The sequence below is a fragment of the Peromyscus eremicus genome, chromosome 6 (assembly GCF_949786415.1).
Source record: "Peromyscus eremicus chromosome 6, PerEre_H2_v1, whole genome shotgun sequence".
NCBI classification, from domain to species: Eukaryota; Metazoa; Chordata; class Mammalia; order Rodentia; family Cricetidae; genus Peromyscus; species Peromyscus eremicus.
Window position 1 is genome coordinate 63,500,410 of NC_081421.1, and position 19,014 is coordinate 63,519,423.

The following is a 19,014-nucleotide window of genomic DNA, read 5'->3' on the forward strand; positions in this document are numbered from 1 at the left end:
CATTTTTATTCATCTACACGTTGCCACGTGACTCGTGGCTCTTAGCTCTCTTCCCCCATGTTTTGCTCTCTTTGCTTCTGGCTGGCAACTCTGTCTTTTTTCTTCCCAGAGCTCTCTCTGTCCAGAAGTCCCGCCTATACCTCCTGCCTAGCTATTGGCTGTTAAGCTTTTTATTACACCAATCACAGCATTACATCTTCACACAGTGTAAAGGAATATTCCCCAACAGTTTCTACTTTATTTTATATGTATGGGTGTTTTGCCTGTATGTATGTCTGTGTACTAAGAGGGCACCAGATCCTCTGGAACTGGAGTTAGAGTGTTGAAGGCATCATATGGGTGCTGTGAATAAAACCCAGGGGGTCCTCTGGAAGAGCAGCCAGTGTTCTTAACTGCTGAGCTCTCTCCAGCCCTATAGATTACTTTTTGACAAACCAAAGTAGTCTGGATTTCCAAATCCAGGTACAAAGCTTTGAACAGTGGATCTTTGAACATTACAGTCTACCTTTTTCTTTACTTTGGAGTTTCTAAGTGGATCTTCAATCCACTCAGACCAGATTTCTTTTTATTTTTTTTTTAAACCAGGATCTTCCTTATGTCGCTCACGTTGGCCTTGAACTTGGAGTAATCCTCCTGTCTCCTGAGTCTTGATATTTTAGGTATGTCCCATCTTTCCTGGCTTAGAATTTCTTGATTCCTTCACTTACTCTTCTGCTGACCTTGAAGCCAACAGAACTGCTTCCAGCTGGGTTTGGTGACATGTGCCTGTGATCCAGCACTTGGAAAGAAGAAGCGGGAGTATCAAGAGTTCAGAGTCATTCTCAGCTACACACCATGATCTAGGCCAGCCTGGAGTCCTAGACTCTGTCTCAAAGCAAAGCAAAACAAAACAAAACCCAGGCTGGAAAGAATGCTCAGCAGTTAAGTATACTTGCTGCTCTTCCAAAGGACCTGAGTTTGGTTCCCAGCACCGATGTCACACAGCTCACAACTACCTGTAACTCCAGCTCAGGGAATCTAATCTCCTCTTCTGGCCTCTGAAGGCACCTGAATGTACATAGCATATGCTCACACTGACACACATATGCACACATACAGACTTTAAACCCAAACAAACCAAAGCAATCAAGCAAAAAACCCTCTTGTTTTATTTAAATTGGAATTCTAAAGCCAACCCTTTATCTTATTCTGCAATGCTCCTCTTTCTTCTTTTGTGGAGTTGCTCTGGAATCATAGGTACGTGCCATTCTGACCATGACCAGCCTGTTTCTCAGACAGGGTCTCAAACTGGAGTTCAAGGTCATCCTGTGTACTTAGTAAAATCCTGTTTCAAAATAAAAAGGGCTCAATGGTAGAGCACTCACCTAGCAGGTGTGAGGCGGCATGAGCATCTCCAGTGTTTGGTGGGAGTGTTGGAATAATGCTTGAATAACTGAATGAGTGGGGTATCTGCGCTGGAGAACTGAGTTTAAGGGGGACCATTGTTGCGTGAATCCTAATCAGTCTTATAATAAAAACCCAGAGCCAGATATCAGGGTGAAAGCTGAAAGATCAGAGAAGCAGAGCAAGCCACAGCCACTACCTCTTACCTCACCAACTCCTCAGCCTGAAAGTGAGAGCCAGAGTTCCTGTCTCCTCCTGCCTTCTATTCCTTTCTCTGCCCAGCCATATCACTTCCTGTTTCAATGTTCCTAGTCCTGGGATTAAAGGCGCGTGATCCCAAGTGCTGGAATTAAACGTGTGTGCCACCACTGCCTGGCTGTTTCTTTTTTAGAGTAATCTCGTGTAGCCCAGCGTGGCCTTGAACTCACAGAGATCCAGACGGTTCTGCCTCTGCCTCCCGAGACTAAAGGTGTGTGCCACCACTGCCTGGCCTCTATGTTTCAACTTGTTTCAACTTGTTCTGTCCTCTGATCTTCAGGCACATTTTATTAAGAGTACAAGCAATGTATCACTACAGACGATATGACATTCCTCTTACTGCAATATTTTGGTGTATTCTCAGACTTTCCACAAGTCTATCCAGTTTAGATCTGGGTCCCCAGAAAAAGCAGCGCAAAAACTCTTAGCCGGCGATATCCGAGGAGGGCTCTGCAACCTTCCCGGACCTGAGCGCGACCGGAAGTTCCCCAGGCTTTGTGCTGAGAACTACAGTTCCCAGAAGGCAGTGCGGAGGAAGGGAGGTAGTAGAAGAGGACTTCCGACGCTGATGCGGACCTTGAAGTCAGCGCGACGCCGAGAGGTACGCTTGGGTGGCGGGCTGAGTGGAAAGGAAAGGTGAACGAGGGTGGCACTGACTGGGAGTGAGTGTCAGATGCAGAGCGGGTAATGGTAGAAAGGCTCTCTAGCCTTGATTTCTCTCTTTGCAGCGACTATGACGAAGTTAACCCAGTGGCTTTGGGGACTGGCGCTCCTGGGCTCTGCCTGGGCTGCCCTGACCATGGGAGCTCTGGGCCTGGAGCTGCCTTTCCCTTACCAGGAGGTTCTGTGGCCACTGCCTGCCTACCTGCTGGTGTCCGCTGGTTGCTATGCCCTGGGCACTGTGGGCTATCGCGTGGCCACGTTTCACGACTGTGAGGACGCCGCCCGAGAGTTGCAGAGCCAGATCCTGGAGGCTCGAGCGGATTTAACCCGCAGGGGGCTACGCTTCTGACACCTTCACCCATTCCTGTCCGGACATCCTTGCTCATTCCCCATTAAAGTGCAGTTTTTATTTTCTAGCCTTGTTTAGTTTGAGGATGGAGGATAAGTACTGGGGATTCTGTGTACCAGAAGTCAAGAAGTGCGAGGCGGGAGAGCCATCTTCCCAGGCTTTTAGCCTTGCGTTTTGATGGTGGTCTGTCTTCACAGATTTTTTTTTTTTTTTTTTTTGAAATAGGATCTCATGGGTCCCAGACTGGCCTCGAACCCAGGCATATGGCTGAGGATGCTCTTGGTTCTCTACCTCTCATCTCCTCTAATTAACACACTAAACCACCATGACTAGATGATGAGGCGCTGGGGATCGAACCTGCCGGCCTTCAAACATGTGAGCCCTCAACGGAGCTACATCCCAAACCTGTTTTGTTTATTAGTTTAGATGGTTTGACTGAGTAGTCCAACTTGGCTTACAACTTGCCATGTTGCCCAGGCTGCCCTCAACCTTGTGGTCCTCCTGCCTCAACCTCTTTGTTTTGTTTTTTGAGACGGAGTTTCTCTGTGTAGCCCTGGCTGTCCTGGAACTCAATCTGTAGACCAGGCTAGCCTCAAAGTCAGAGATTTGCCTGCCTCTGCCTCCTGAGTGTTGACGTTAAAGGCAGTCAGTCACCACCACCACCCCGCTCTGCCTCAAACTCTTTAAATGCTGGGATTGTAGGCTTCCCACACAAAGCTGGGCAAGAAGTATGTATATCTAACTTCCATTTTTTTTTTTAAATAACTTTGAAGGTTTTTTTCTTTTTAAAAGGTCTTCCAGGTCTTTGTGACTTCTAGGTCAGTCGAATACCTTTTCTGAGCCAATCCTTGATGCCAGTCACTAGACCCACCTCCTATCAGGTCAGGAAGAACGCACAAGGCCTGCAGGCAGGGGCAGGGAACAGTTTATTTTAGGGCACATTCTAAAGATACCACCTTAGCCTCCAAAATGAGAAAAGATCAGCTCTTTAAAAAATGTGATTTCATCCCATAGGTCCCATCTGATCTACGTAAAGGTCTTTCCTTGATCCCTCTATTTTCAAAATCAGCTTTTTTTCTCACAACCCATTGCATCCATGGAATTGGTCAGGAGGACCAGCAGAAACAAGAGCTCTTTTTGGTATCACGTTGGCCCTAAGGTGGCTGTGGTCAGGTCTGCAGAAGTTGGTATTTCCTGTCATGCTCTGGGGGGTACTTGCAGAAAAGCCCAAGGCGGATCAAGCTGGTGAAGATTCCTGGAAGGTTGGGCACCTGCAACCAAAAAGCTGCTATAAAGACAGGAACTAGTTTCTGCTTTGGAGACTCGTCGTCCCGTTCAGGATCTTCTTACCGTGATGTAAGGGTCTCTGAGTCGAAACCCGTAGATGGACCAGGAGGTGGAGGAAAGGAGGGTGGCAATGGTGAGTGAGAAAGAGAGACGCTGGGTCGATTTAGTCTGAATGATCTTGGCCTGTGGCAAAAACACTCCTGGTTCAGGTGCATAGTACCATTCCTGCACCCTTGCCTAAGAATATCCTCTGAAAAAAGACCCAGGTCCCTCTGATCTTATCACCCCAGCCCTCTCTTGCATCCCACTCACCTACCTCGACTGTCTGGCTTCCTTCCAGGAGCTGGATCTATTTTCCTCTGGAGCATTAGCCAGTCTCTGGCTAAGGGAGCCTAACCCTGCTCTCCCCTACCTCTTGGCCACCCCACTCACCAGGTCAGCCAGTGGTGAGAGGTACATGCTGATGGTAAAGACGCTGCAGAAGAGGCCTAGCTGCTGGAGCCGGGCCTCAAGGTCTGGCACCAGAAGCCAAAAGTAGCCATAACCCAGGAGCAGGACCCCCAGCAGGGCTGCGGTCTGCAGGAGCACAGCATGCTGCAGGGGAGAAGCGACTTACTTGCATCTGTACCAGAACACTCATTTCTCTGCGGGGGATTGCTGCATCCTGCCTTCGTCCATGCTCTAATGGGGAAATCAACTTTTATCCCAGCCTTCACGTCAGTCTCTATTTCACCAATGACTTGAAGGAGGTCTCGTTCACACAGTACTGGAGGTCTCCAGGGAAGGGACAATTACCTTTTTCTCCCTCCCCTTTTCCTGTGAGCCTCACATACACGGGAAGTCGTGATTGAGTGGGAAAGCAGAGCTAATGGCCATTCTTAGCCACTGGCCCTGGCTCTAACTCTAAAGGAACCTTCAGAGACAGCATAGCCCTCTCTCCCCAGCCTGTGGAGAGAATGGGTTAGCACTGATACCCTCAGGCTAGGTAAGCCACCACCAGGCTTGTGAGCCAGGGGAGGGTGGGTGGCCGTGTGTGCTTTTTGTAGGTTTAGCCTCATGGGAAGGAGAACCAGAAGTACCTTCTAGGAAAAGGAAGTAATGCCACCCTACTAGTCTTCCAGGAAACTGTCTGCTCTGCTAACATGGCAGGGCGTGCTGCAGAGGTGGGTGCGAGGGAGGGCCTCTACCTTCTGAGGACTGTAGTGCAGATATGCCAGGATATAAAGAGTCTGAAGCACAGCCCCCACGGTATTGACGATGATGAGGGTCCCATCTCCCTTCAAGACTCCATAACTCAGCCAGCCCAGGTTGCTGTGAGAGGAGGGGATTATGGTCCAAGGGGCTGAGTGTGGCAGGGGGTCCCCAGGGACCTCTTGCGCCTCCCTCAGCCTTTCCCATCACAGCCAACGATACTCTCACTTGACATCCGTGGTGAGAAAAGGCAGGAACTGGATGCTGTCCACGCTCCGTGTCCTCTGCATGTGCCTGAGGTCCGAGCTGGAAGGGGACCCAAAGGGAATTGTTAGGAATGGGTAGACGACTCCTCAGTGCTTGTCACCCACCCTGAACGACAAGCAGATCTCCCCGACTCAGGCCGAGGGGCCAGCCTCGCCTTAGCACCCCAGATCACCCAACTCTACTCCACTTTCATTCTGGGTTCCAGATGCAGCCCGGAATTGGAGCCACGTCTCTTGACCACTTTCCTACCACTTCCCTGATTTCCTAGTCCTCTCCCCAGCCCAGTCCCTCCGCGCTCTCACAGGCCAGTGGAGAACATGCCCAGGGTGAAGAGCACGCAGGCACCGGAAAGGAAAGAGTCTGCCACGCCGCCCGCCTCCATCCCACCGAGTCGGTTCCCTCGCCCAGTACTGTGCACTAGCTGTTCAGGCCCAGAGCCGGCGGCCGCGAAGCCCCGCCCCTCCCGCCGAACGGCGCCGGAACCCGCCCTCGCCAGAACTGCACCGGAACTGGGGCCCCTGCCACAGCAGCGCTGCGTGCCGGCGGGGTGGTTGGCTGCTGTGTGCGGGCTGGGTTCCTGAGCTTCCCCTTCGGAGCGCGCTCCATGGTTTTAGTAGGGACCGTGCATTTGTCCCCGACAGGGCCCCTCCTCCCACGCTGTTCACTCTTTGGGTCATCTAGACCACCAGCCTCAACTTCTGTGTTTCTTAACAAATTCAGTCTCACCCGGTCTTCAGCGCTCCTCCTATTCACTGCTCCATATCAGAGCCTTGGTTCCTCAGCTTTGGAAGGTTTGCCCTGGAGGTTATTGAAACCTTGTTAGACTGTCCCCTAAACAGCAGGAATTGACAGGAGTTGCCGTCTTCCTTCAGATGCCCGCCCTTGCACAACCTGCCCTATCCATGGACAGTCCTACCCCTGGCCCCCTGTTCCAACACACTTGCTGCTGGGAACTTTCCCTCCCAGCCTCCCACGCAGCTCTGCCGGTGGGGCTGTGCACAAGCTTCAGCTGGCATCCAGCTCCCTGACTCACCCAGACAGCATGAGTACCTGTGTGGTATGCCAGAGCCCCGCGCTTGAGGCTGATGAGTGGGATGAGAGGTTGGACAGGAAGAGCGAACGTACAGAATGGGGCCCACGGAGAGGAAGCCAGCTCACTACTATAGGGAATTCTCCTGCAGACCCCCAGAGGAGGAAACACCCTCCTCCCTTTGGCCTGGTAAGAAGCATGTATTGTTTAGAAAGAGAATGAAATTAAAACCAAGCGGGGTGGTGGTGGTGGTGGTGGTGGTGGTGGTGGTGGTGGTGCACGCCTTTAATCCCTGCACTTTGGAGGCAGAAGCAGGCGGATCTCAGTGAGTTTGAGGCCAGCCTGGTCTACAGAGCGAGATCCAGGACAGGCTCCAAAGCTACACAGAGAAACTCTGTCTCAAAAACAACAATAAATAAATAAATAAATAAATAAATAAATAAATAAATAAATAAATAAATAGATAGATAAATAAAACCAAGTTGTGTCTTACATCTTTATTCCCCTGAACCTAGCCATTTACTATGTTTTGTCTTTTACTTATTTATTTTGTGAGATAAGGTAGCCCAGGCTGGCATTGAAATTTTGGCAATCTTCTTGCTCAACTGTCTGAGTACTGGGATTGCAGACATGACCCAAGCCATGCCTGGCTACTTAGGCTTTGCGCTGCTGAGGACTGGACCCAAGGCTTACACATATTAGGTTAGCACTCTACTTCTTGAGGTGCATTCCCAGCCCCTCATTTTTGCTTTTGAGGAAAAGTCTGAGTTGTCCATGCTTATCTCAAATTTACCGTCTTCCCAGCTCAGCCACGAGAGTAGCTGGGGTTACAGGTGTGCACCACACCAGCCCCGTTTGCTTCTGAGGTGGCGCTGAGCCCAATACACGAGTAGGGACTCTGTGATCATACGTCGACATAGAGGGGCAGAAAAACATGTCCAAAAAACCAAAAACATGACTTTATTATGAATCCAAGAACACTGTATAAAAAAACTCCAGTTGTAGAAATGAGCAGACACAGCACGTTTATCTACAGACACTGTACATGTGGGCCCTGCCCTGTAGGCTACACTACGCAGACTGTACACACGGGCACTGCCCTTACAGCTCTACTCTGAACAGCATAGTCCTCATGTTGGCACAGCTCCAGGGAATGCTGCCCGACGGATGGGGAGGATGCAGTCAGTGCCTGGCTGCGAACCTCTCTGGCAGTTCGGCAGGTGGAAAATCTTGCAGAGATGCTGGGTCAGCCCAAGCATGCTGCCTCTCCTGTACCTGGCTCCCACGCAGGAAGCTGTCTCAAGCATTTCCTTCAGTCAGTTCATCTGGACATCATGGCTTCCTCGGGGAAGGGCGTCTTTAGCGTCCAACTACATGACCTCAGGCCCTTCCCACTGGGCCCTCGAAATGGGCCAGGCCGGCCTGCACAGCCTGTTTCTTTGGCTTAAAGGTAGAAATCGCAGGGAAAGGACCTTCCCCACTTCTTTCTCCGTCCCTCTGAAGTGGAGGCAGGAACGGCACAGTCAGGCGGGTTGAAACCCTTAATACTGAACCTTCTGAGGCTTCAGGGTGGCAGCTTGTGCATGGGGTGGGAGTGGTTCCCGGGGCTGGAGCTTCGGGGTGCTTGTCCCCGCCCCTCAGCCCAGTCGCAATCCTTGAGCCCGGTGAAGCACACACCTTCACTGGGTCTGCAGTAGCAGCAGAGCCAGGAGCAGCACAGCCCAGACCAGCGGGAAGAGGCGAGGGGCAGCGCTGTCTCCCACGCTGTGCAGGACCCGAACCTCGGGGTCATCTGCGGGGTGAGGAGGCAAAGACCGACAGGTGAGGGGCCCGCTACTGGCACGGGCCTCCACCAAACAGGACGGCGCCAGGCCCTGGGTGGCCAAGGAGCCGCTTCTGGTCCTCAGTCCCCAGCTTCTTTTAGAAACCCCCTTCCTGTGACCCTGGCCCAACTGGCTCTAGCTGCCTACCTGCTGGAAGCCTCTTCTCCTGTGAATTGGCGTGGGCCTGAGGACTGTGAGCTGAAAGATAAAAATGGTAGGAGATGAGGTATTGCCACGGGAGGCGGAGAGGCAACTTCCGCCCCCTCCCAGACCGCTGGACCAAGCTCAGCATGGGTGGAAGGAGGCATCCACAGGGCCTGACACTCACTGATTTTGCCATTGACAGTCACCTTCAACTTCAAGCACTGGTTTTCTTGATGGTAGATAGGTTTGGCTGTAAAATAAATGCAAAGGATGTTAAGGAAAGAGCCTTTGATAGAAGATATGAACTCAAATCTGACTCTGCTTCCTCAGTGCCCTGTTTAATTTTTTTTTTTAATTTATTTAAAACAAGATTTCACTATGTGGCATTGGCTGCCTTGAAACTTGTTATGTAGACCAGGCTAGCTTCAAATTCACAAAAATGTACCTGCTTCTGCCTCCTGAGTGCTGGATAAAAGCACTCAACACCATACCCAACCAATAAATAAATTTTATTTACGTTTAAATTGCTCTTTCTTCCTCTTTAGTGTACGCCGTGGCACACGTGTGAAACACAGGACACAAAGAGTCGGTTCTGGCCTTCCATCTTGCCTCTGCACTGCCTGCTTGATGAGGCTGATTTTCTTCTTTTCTTGCTTTCTTTTTTATGTATATATATATATATTCTTTGAGGGGACAGGGTCTCTCTACAAAGCCCCTGCAGTCCTGAGATTGACTATATAGACCAGGCTGGTCTCAAACTCAGAGATACACATGTCTCTGCCTCTCAAGTGCTGGAGTGAAAGGCTTGGACCACCACAGCCCAGCAAGGCTAATTTCTTGTTCCTGCCTTCCATCGCCCTACAGGAGTGCTGGGATTACAGATGCAGGCCACTGTATCTGACTTTTGATGTGGGTTCTGGACAGAATTTAGGTTGTCAGGTTTATGTAGTAACTGCTATTTATTTATTTATTTATTTGTTTGTTTGTTTTGTTTTGTTTTGTTTGAGACAGAGTTTTTCTCTGTATAGCCCTGGCTGTCCTGGAACTCCCTCTGTAGACCAGGCTGGCCTCAAACTCACAGAGATCCACCTGTCTCTGCCTCCCGAGTGCTGGGATTAAAGGTATGTGCCACCACTATGCAGTCCCTACCCCAGTTTTTTTAGGCATGGTCTCACTGTAGCCCACACTGACTTGAAACTTTGTCTGTAGCCCAGGCTGCCCCTGAATCACACCAATCCTCCTATCTCAGTCTCCTGAGTGCCAGGATTATAGGTGTGAGCCACTATGCCTAGACTAACCTTGATATTTTGTTGTTTTTTTGTTTTTTGTTTTTTCGAGACAGGGTTTCTCTGTGTAGCTTTGCGCCTTTCCTGGGACTCACTTGGTAGCCCAGGCTGGCCTCGAACTCACAGAGATCTGCCTGGCTCTGCCTCCCGAGTGCTGGTATTAAAGGCGTGCGCCACCACCGCCCGGCTAACCTTGATATTTATCTTCAGTTTTTGCCTACTTTCTGATCAATGTTCAGTCCCATCCCTCATTCTCTGGAACAGCACTCAACTTTAGCAGTGGTAGTGACAGGAACGTGGAGCATGTCCCTTCCACACATTCCATCTTTCATGACTCCCATCCTAAAGTTGGATGAGGTGTTCACAGTGTAATTTCCCTTTCCCTGGGCCATTTTCTACCATGCTGGCCTAGACTCACCCAGAGAATAAGCACTGGATCTAGCCTTCACAAAGCCCGGACCTTGTAACGCTCAGGATTCATCAATGGGTTTCTGCCACCCTCAGGAGGAAGTCTAAACTCCTTCTAGTGTTTGGACTCCAAGAATCTGTCCTAGCCACCGTCCAAGCCCATCACTCCATTTCTTGTATGCCTCTCATCCCGGGAGCTCCAGAAGCGGTCACGCTCCCTTTGGGAATGTGCCACCTGTCCTTGTCACCCCCACCTCAGTCTTTTCTGTCTTTGGCAGGTGCACAGGTCATTTCCCCAAGTGCCCTGTGTTCATGTCTGTCACATCACACTCTTCTATTGGCCTGACGATTTATCTGGGTTCCTTCCCAGCTTCCTTGAGGACAGGGGCCAGGGGTGTTTTAGTTATGTTGTGTCCATGTGCCAGGATTGTGTCTGGGACACACCTGAAGCTTGTTCCACATCTGCGCTATGAATTAGAGAAAACTGAGTTTAGACTTGGAAGGGTTGGGGGGCTCTGGGCTACTTGGCTCTCCACTAAGTAAGCAGCCAAGCGCATGCGGCCGGCCACCAGTGCTCTGTGACCCGTCCCTTGCGCACTCACAGATGTAGTAGTAGCTATGTCCTTCCTTGAACTCCTTGCCCAAGGTGAAAGGTGTGAAGCGCTGGAATTTCTCCGACAGCTTCTCTGGGCCATGCTTGGCACTGGGCTGGTTGCACTTCCAACGGACCTGGTCCTTGGACTGGGGTTGGCATGCCACATACTCCTCATGCTCCACCATGTACAACGTATACCGCTCCATGGCGGCATCTGCCACGGAGTCGTCCTCGTAATGTGGGCAGATGATGTCCAGGTAGTCGTTCAGCCGCACATGTACAGTGTAGTCCTCCTCCCGGAACCTGGACCCATGCAAAGCAGGAGGAAGCGGAAGTCAGACCAGAGCCTGAAGCTTCTTCCAACTGGTCACATCATCCCTTACATTCCATACTGGAGCCCCAGTAAATCCTCAGTATGGATTTTTTTCCCAATATCTTAACTCCCGTATTTACTGATCATCTTTCTCTGACACCTTCAACCATCCCCTCACTACCATCATCTCCTACTCATTCTCCAAATAACACCCACTAAGCACCTCTCAGGTACCAAAGTACTTTCTAGAACGCCCCAGGTATCTGCCCAAAGATAGACAGGTCCTCAGTATTTCTGCAGCTCACTCACTGTTCTGTTTCCCCAGGTCTTCTTTAAATGTCAGGAAACTACAGTCTGGGCCGTTCTGGATGTGGGAGCCGAGGTCCCTTTCTCTCTACCGCGCTGCTGAGCCCCCCATCACAACCCTTTCTTCGCTTATCTCGGCCTGTCCTGCCCCTCACACCGAGTCTCTCTCAGATTTCCACTTCAGGACCCAGTCCCTGGTCCAAACCCAGACTCGCAGAGAGTAAAACCATTCTTCTCAGTTCACTCAAATCTTCCTCTCTTGTTACTCAAATGTGTGCCCTGATCGCCTTGTCCCATTTCCTCAGAGCACCCCCAAACATCCCTGTCTTTTTATCTCCAAGAGTCACAATCCCACCTTCCCCTGATGAAACGGTACAGTTTAGACCTGAGACTGTCTCTGCCTTTCCCTTCTCCCCAGGTGGAGCCAGCTCCCCTCCCCCAGTCAGTTCCCCCCAAGCCCGGCAGGCTCCAGCCTGACTGCCCACCAGCCCCTCCCCCTTAGCTCCAGACACCTGGCTCCAGCCTGGGTAGGGTCTTAGCAGTGGCAAAGTGCTCCCCACCTCCCGCTGACAGCCAGTCAGCTTCTCTGAGTTCTCCCAAGCACCGCCAGAGAGAGGCTCAGCAGAGCTGCCCTGCCAATTTGCTTTAAATCCAAGTCCTCGGCATGGGTGGTGCCCATGGTGATGGTGGGGTTCCATGGTGGCCACCCACTACCCAGTCATCATGACCCTTTAGAGGCCTGGCCTTGCAACAGCTTGCAGCCTGGAGAACTGGGCTTACCAGGCCCCTCCCCCACCCTGGGGAAAAGAGAGAGAAGCAGAGGGAGGCTTTTAAAATTCCTCTCTGGAGAGATAAACATAGAAGCCATTTCAGAACAGGTATTTCAGCTCTGGGCCTGGCGTCTTTCCCCCATTCCCGTGATGGGCACTGACTCATGCCTCATCCACCTCTGCTACCCGCCCAGGCACTCTTGAGAGCCTGTGAAAATTCACCTTGTCAAATGTAAGCAGCCCCCCTGGACCCCAGGACAGCCCAGTACTGGTTTTGCCCCAGTGCCGGCCTCTGGGCAAAGGGAGCAGAGAAGTCTGAATAGCCAGAGTAGCTGCTGTCTCTCCAGGACCATGGGAACCCAGCTCACACCCTTCTCTGGCACTGCCTCTGCCTGGAGCCTGGAGATCGCAGGGCTAATGCCCACCACCCTGAGTCACCTGTGCCAACCCTGCACCCGCCCTGCTCACTGCCACCTCATCTCTTCTCCCAGGCTGGGCCTGGCTAGACCGCCCATGACCTCCACTCTAGACCGGCTTTCCTGTAGCTGTAAATAAGACAGGGGGTGTGTGTGTGTGTGTGTGTGTGTGTGTGTGTGTGTGTGTGTGTCCAGAGGGACAGGCCTGAAGCTATTCTTAGTGGGGTGTACTTCTAAGGGGACTACCCCCTCTACATAGCCTGCCTGTGACACCTAATCTCCGTCTGGAAGGGGGGGCGACATTAGTGGTGGAGAAGACAGGGAGGGGGCCAAGGAAGAGGCTCCTTCCTGAAAGAGAGGAAACCTGGGAGCTTGGGAACGGAAAAGGCCAGAGTTCCCCCCTCCCTACTCATGGCTTCCTGTCCCCTCCTCCTCCTTCAGCCAACACCTGGCATGGGCATAACAGGGACTTTGCTCTTTCCCACTACTAAGACAGGACTAGGTCAGGGAGGCAAAGGGTAGGATCCAGGGCTGGCTGGGCTGCCGTAGCAGCCCGGGGCCAGGAAGACATTGCCCTTAGGGCTGGCAGCTGGTTCTATGCTGCCCTCCCGACATGCCCTAGACAACAGACCCTCAATAGGCAATTGCCACAATGCCAGAGGAGACTGGCATGGCATCTAGCTCAGGGAAAGGGGAAGTAGGCACACTGGGTGTGGGAGTGCTCTGGTGGTATTTTGTGCCCCCACCCCTCGGGGGCTAGGCCCTTTGCCCCCTGTTCCACCATGCCCCCCTCTTAGGTTTTGCCCAAATACTGTTCTCACAACTTGAGGAAACTCAAGGGCAAGAACAAAGGGTCTGGCGGTGTCTTCCTCCCAATACCATTTGCTTCATAGCCCTAAAACCTGCCCAGGAGAAATTGCCTCCTTCCTGTCACAGCCCTCTGCAGCCCCGTGAAAGCCCCTCTGCTCCTCCCCAGGCTTTCCAGGGACACTCCCCTCACCAGTTCCCTGGTGTGACCACCTTGGCCACTCCCGCAGTCTATCCATGCACAGCAGCATGTGCCTAATTTATGCCACCAAAAAAAAATCCTGGGGGCCACTCTGCAGAGTCATCTTAAACACAGAATGAATACCTGATACCCGAAACCTAGATCCCTACTAAGAGTCTTTCCAGGGCCACTCTGAGCACTGTGTTGACTCTTGATGTCAATAGGTGCCTGTCGTCACACAAATGCTCATGCGACACACCAAAAGAGAGGGCACAGAAGTTTCATGGGGAGACTTAAGAGCCCTGGAGGCCAGGGCCGATGTTACATTCTCAAGGTAAGAACGCTCGTCATGAGATCCTTACTTTGGAGTAATGGGATGCCAGAGGGCAGGAAGAGAAGGGCTGAAATAGCGCCTCTGCAAGTAGGCATGAGCAGGTTTCTGCCAGGGTCGGGTATTGCCAGTTACTAAGGGAAGGTAAAGACGGAGGTGGGACGCTACAGAATCCTTCCCACCCCTGGCCACCTCCCCTAGGCTCAGGCCAGGGGGCGGCCGGGACAGTTACCCTGAGGAAAGGCATTGCCAACCAGGCGCCCAGGCTGCCAGAGGGAGTCTCGGGGCTTACTTGGGATTTGAACTGTTCCAGAAGACGATGTGACGGTCAGCAGCGGCCAGACTGCAGCACAGCCCCAAGAGAGGGGCCCAAAGGAACTCCATAGCGTGGGGCCGGGCCGGGCCGGGCCGGGACGAGAGCTCTGCAGTATAGGGTTCCCACTGGCTTCTCCACGGTACAGTAGGCACCGCGATCACAAATCTGGCCTCTTCACTGCTCGACTCCGCCTTTTGGGCCGGCGCCGCCCGACACCCGCCCCGCCCCCGCCCCGCCCGGCGCGCGCTGCCCCAGGGCTTGGTGGCTGGGGAGGTGGAGGAAGGGAAACGCTCGGGGAGGGGGGGCTCCCGTGCCCCAGGGACGGAGCGCGCTCCGGGGTCTGCACAGATCTCCCCATAGCTGCGTGTTCGCTTTACGGGGGGTGGGGTGGGGGGGGGGACGGGGACACGTCTGTGTGAGGCTCTGTAGGCTTTGTGGGACTGGGCGCAGACGCAAGCTGGAGAAGGGAGGAACTCACACGTGTGGGTCTGGGAACCAGCGGCTTCAGGACCTGGCTTTGCAGCGCGGGGCGCCAATCTTGCCAGGGTGCGAGGTGGGGGATATACCCACACCTTTCCCGAGATTCACACTCAGGCCTGCGCGTTCGCCTTCTCACGCTCTCTCGCTATCCCCCCGCCCCCCGCAACCCCTCCATGCCCAGACTCTGCGCTTGGCTGCCCCTCCCCACACAGACGCGGCTGTTTGTTTTTGTTGGGTTTGTCAATGTTGTCTTTGTTCAAGAGATTGTGTCATCGCTTAGATGCCGGGAATAAAGTGCGACGCTGTGTGTGATCAAGTGTGTAACGTGTGCGGCCAGGGCTAAGGGCGCCTCAGTCCATCAGTACTTTGTGCGAGAGGGACAGATAGGACCCTTGGGCTCACGAGGGGGTCTGTTCTTAATTTTTTAATAGAGCCAAAGTACACTAATGACCTGTTTATTTGTCTCACGCGTGTCTCGGGCGAATGGGCTCTTGCAGATGGACTGTGGGAATATGGTCACGAAGGGTGACAAACTAACCCACACATGTACATATGGCGTGTGTAAATGCGTGTGTAAATGTGGCAGGTAGGTGTAAAGACACTTGTGAGTGTGTGCGGAAGCGTGTGAAACGCCTGACATACGTATGCTAATGTTTGTGAACAGTGTGTGAAGAAGAGGAGAAACGTGTTTGGGCGTGCAGCAGGGGTGGGCTGGAGTGGGGGTAGTTTGGGCCGCTGTGGTAGGCTCAGTCTTGGGTCTTCCAGTCGGTAGGACCTCGGTACCAGGCTCAGATCCCCTCCCCCGCTCCATGTAAACAACCTCGCAGGAATTCACCTCTCGAATCAGCAGCTGTCTGGAGAGGGGCTGGCGGCGTCTGCGCCTGTGTTGGAGCTGGCGGGCAGGTGTTTGATTAGGCTCGAGTGCGTTCCTGGAGCTGGAAAGTTGAAAGCTGAGTGTTTGGTAGTTTGCTTGTGTGGCTGTGTGCCTGCAGGATTTGATGGGGCGGGGGTTAGGTCCCCCCCCCCTTTTTTTTTTCTTTGCGGCTGCGCATCAGGGCAAGCTGCGGACCCGGCGCTCTTTGCCGGCTCCGGCCCAGCTTCCTGGGCTTGCAGGCTGTTTCATCCTGGTTTTTTACGGCCAGGCCTGGCGGCAGAGCCTGTAATTACGCCGGGCCAGGACGCCGCGGCCAGTCCGGTGCTGACCCTGCTGGGGAGGAGCCTGGAGTTGAGGAGGGCTCTGGTCTTCCTCCTCCTCCTCCTCCTCCTCCTCCTCCGGGAGGTGGGCCCTACTTGTCGCTCTCACCATAAATATTTACTGAGCTCCAACTAGGTGCCGCGCCCTGTAACCCGGCTCCTGGGTCAGGGTCCGGCTTTGCACAAACACATGCCACCTTCGAGCACACCTGCCCTGCGGGACGTGCCGGAGCCCCACGCATATCCAGGGTGCGGCCCGCCCCTCCCGTCGGGTCCGAAGTTTATCAGCAGCCCTAGAGAAGCGCCTCACGCGCTTTTTGCTCATCTGGAGGTGAAGGTCCTAGGTGAAGGTCCCCCAAGCGTCCCTCGTGCTGCGAGTATCCTCTCCCAGTTTCTTTGCTTCATAGGGTTTGGTTTTGTTCTATGTCGTGTTGCCGGCGCCAGCACGAACAGTAGCCGGTCAGTGTTTGTTGAGTGAGGTCACTCACTATAAAGGTGTAAACATGTGCCTGCTGAGAAACTCGCAGAGGGGTAAGGCAGTAGCACATCTTTAGAGAAAATAGCCCATGATTGTCCCTGGGGGAGACGGCGTTGGGCCGTTGGCTGCCACTGGGTGAATACGTGTGGGGTCCCGCGCTGCGCAGCTCCCTCCCCGCAGGTTCAATCTCCCTGGGCCCAGCCTGGCAGAGACACGTCCACCTCCTGACTGCCCGAGTCTAAGGCAGGAAGGAGCGAGCTAGGTGGGAAGGGTGGCGGAAATCTCGGCACCGACAGGACGCAGAGCCTCTGGTTTGGGACCTTGTCCAACATTGTCACTTCAGGCCTTGATCCTATCCATATATTTGCGCCTTTCAAGGTAGCTCATCTGTGTTGGCTATCCCTTGGCACATAGAACGCAAGGATGAAGCTAGGATAAAGTCTTTGCCCTCCCGGAGTCCCGCAGTAGGCAGGGCACTTATGTTGGGGCATATGTTTTCCTGGAATTGGGTAGCAGAGGAAATACGCCTGGCAAAACAACCGTCTTGCTAAGTGCTGAAATTCAGACCCGCAACACATTCGCACTAGCCCGGTGCTCCTGGAGCCGCTGCGCCGCCTGCTGGGCGGAGCGGAGAGTGTCAGTCCATGTGAGATGCGGACGCGGACGCAGAAGGACAAGACTTCAGAACACAGAATAAATCTAGGCCTCCTGGGCATCCCAGTTCTAGCTCGCCCTGGCTTGTCTGGCTTTGTTTGGGGCTACCTGTTACCCTAAAGTTGTGTACCTGCGTTGTCTCTCAGCACTCCCACCCCCAGGCAAACATCTGTGCTAAGTAGCAAATATGTATGAGGTGTCTGTTTGTCTGGGGAAAACCCCTTCATGAGTCCCTTCTGGGAATTTTTGAGGGCTAGGGTTAACTCTGGGTGTGCTGGGTGGGGGTGGTGAGATCCTGCTTCTACAGAGGCGACTCACCCGCAGGCGACTTTTCCAGACTGGAGCAGCCACAGACACTCAGCAGCTCTGATGCTTCTGAGTAGGGAGGCCGGCGCTGCTGCCATGGGGCGTCTCTAGGTGCTTGGGTGAGGCACAATGGGCCCTGAACTTGGAGCCATTTCTGCCTTACTATCTAAGGTAATTTTGAAAACTAAAGTGTACCATTTCTCACTTTTTTAGTAACATGGGCAAATTTTTCAATTTGGAAAATAGAGGAGAGGAAGAAAGGATCTTCTGATAAGGATGTTTACTTGCTTTTTTGTCTTTTGAGATAAGGTATCACTAATAGGTAGCCCTGGGGTGTCCTGGAACTCACTCTGTAGACCAGGCTGGCCTCAGACTTACAGAGATCTGCCTTCCTCTGCCTCTTGAATGCTGGGCTCAGAGGCATGCATTATGGGGCTGGAGACACAGCATAGCAGTTAAGATCACCGGCTGCCCATCCAGAGGACCAGGACCCTATTCCCAGCACCTACATGGTGGCTCACAACCATCTGTAACTCCAGTCCCAGGGCACCGAGGCCCTCTTTTGGTTTCTGAAGGCAGAGGCATGTAGGCAGTGCAGAGACCCTCATGCAGGCAAAAACATCAACACACCTTTAAAAAGAGTTTAAAAATTAAAACGAAACACCAAACAGTCACGTGCCACCAGGGCCAGCACTTTCTTTTGCTAGAATTATAAATGACTCTTTTCTATTGGGAGTGTGATGGTTAATATTTAGTCATCAGCAGGAAACACATTTCTGGGAATGCCTGCGAGGGAGTTCCTGGATTGGGTTAAGTGAGGTGGAAAGAGGAAGATTCGCTCTGAATGTGAGCGACCCCACACCATGGACCCGGGCCTGGGCTGAGAAGGAAAGAGTGAACTACAGAGGCACGTTTGTCTCTTGTTGCTTTCTGACTACCCTGTGAGCAGCTGGCAGCTGCCTCCTGTGCCAGTCAAGTCTTCCCTGCTGTGGCACACAGTGCTCTAACACGGAGACAAAGCAAAGTTGCTCGTGTTGGATATTTTTGTCACAGTGTGAGAAAACTAATTAATACAGGACTTTCCTCTCATTAATTCTACAACAGAATCTATTTCCATCGCACACAAACTCACATAGCACACGTTTTAATTCTGGGTAAGAGATGCTGTTATAACATGCTAAGAATGAGTTCTACCTACCACGAAGCCACACCCCAGCCCTGAAGTTGGTTTATTCTTCAAACCTAAGACCCATGCATTGGAGACAAACGCTCTACTACTGACGGACATTCCCTAGTGCCCAAAGGATTTTTTTTTTTTTTAAGCCAGTGTCTCGCCAGGCGGTGGTGGTACACGCCTTTAATCCCAGCACTCGGGAGGCAGAGCCAGGCGGATCTCTGTGAGTTGGAGGCCAGCCTGGTCTACAAAGCGAGTTCCAGGAAAGGCGCAAAGCTACACAGAGAAACCCTGTCTTGAAAAACCAAAAAAAAAAAAAAAAAAAAAAGACAGTGTCTCATTATGTTATCTAGGCTGGCTTTAAACTCATGATCTGCTTGCCTCAGCCTCCTAACTTTGGAGGAGCTGGAAAAAAAAAAATGCTTTTGGTATTGCAAGCCAAAGTAAAACTCTTGGCTTCTAGTCCAGTTATCTCACCAAGGGTCAAATGGCTGATGGATCTGCTCCTCTTTCCTTCCCAACCAGGTGAGACGTGGGGGTCGGTGTGATTCCCCCTCAGGTCAGGGGTAGGGGAGGTTGGACAGGAGGAGGAGGAAAGAGATAG

The 19,014-nt window shown here is 52.5% G+C and overlaps 3 protein-coding genes across 3 annotated transcripts; 1 reads left to right on the forward strand and 2 right to left on the reverse strand.

Moving 5' to 3' along the window:
- Positions 1 to 2,142: 2,142 nt before the first annotated feature.
- Positions 2,143 to 2,720, forward strand: Dpm3 (dolichyl-phosphate mannosyltransferase subunit 3, regulatory). Its single transcript, XM_059264805.1, has 2 exons — positions 2,143 to 2,242; positions 2,370 to 2,720. The coding sequence occupies exon 2, from the start codon at positions 2,375 to 2,377 to the stop codon at positions 2,651 to 2,653; it is 279 nt and encodes a 92-aa protein (XP_059120788.1). The 5' UTR covers positions 2,143 to 2,242; positions 2,370 to 2,374; the 3' UTR covers positions 2,654 to 2,720.
- An 839-nt stretch (positions 2,721 to 3,559) lies between these two features.
- Slc50a1 (solute carrier family 50 member 1) lies at positions 3,560 to 5,858 on the reverse strand. The gene is made up of 6 exons (XM_059264806.1): positions 5,701 to 5,858; positions 5,360 to 5,437; positions 5,128 to 5,251; positions 4,373 to 4,534; positions 4,004 to 4,123; positions 3,560 to 3,924 (listed from the first exon to the last, which is right to left on the reverse strand). Exons 1-6 carry the CDS (start codon positions 5,778 to 5,780, stop codon positions 3,823 to 3,825), a joined length of 666 nt encoding a protein of 221 aa, XP_059120789.1. The 5' UTR covers positions 5,781 to 5,858; the 3' UTR covers positions 3,560 to 3,822.
- Positions 5,859 to 7,963: 2,105 nt separating this feature from the next.
- Efna1 (ephrin A1) lies at positions 7,964 to 14,283 on the reverse strand. Its single transcript, XM_059264807.1, has 5 exons — positions 14,101 to 14,283; positions 10,692 to 10,987; positions 8,580 to 8,645; positions 8,399 to 8,449; positions 7,964 to 8,220 (listed from the first exon to the last, which is right to left on the reverse strand). Exons 1-5 carry the CDS (start codon positions 14,190 to 14,192, stop codon positions 8,108 to 8,110), a joined length of 618 nt encoding a protein of 205 aa, XP_059120790.1. The 5' UTR covers positions 14,193 to 14,283; the 3' UTR covers positions 7,964 to 8,107.
- Positions 14,284 to 19,014: the final 4,731 nt, after the last annotated feature.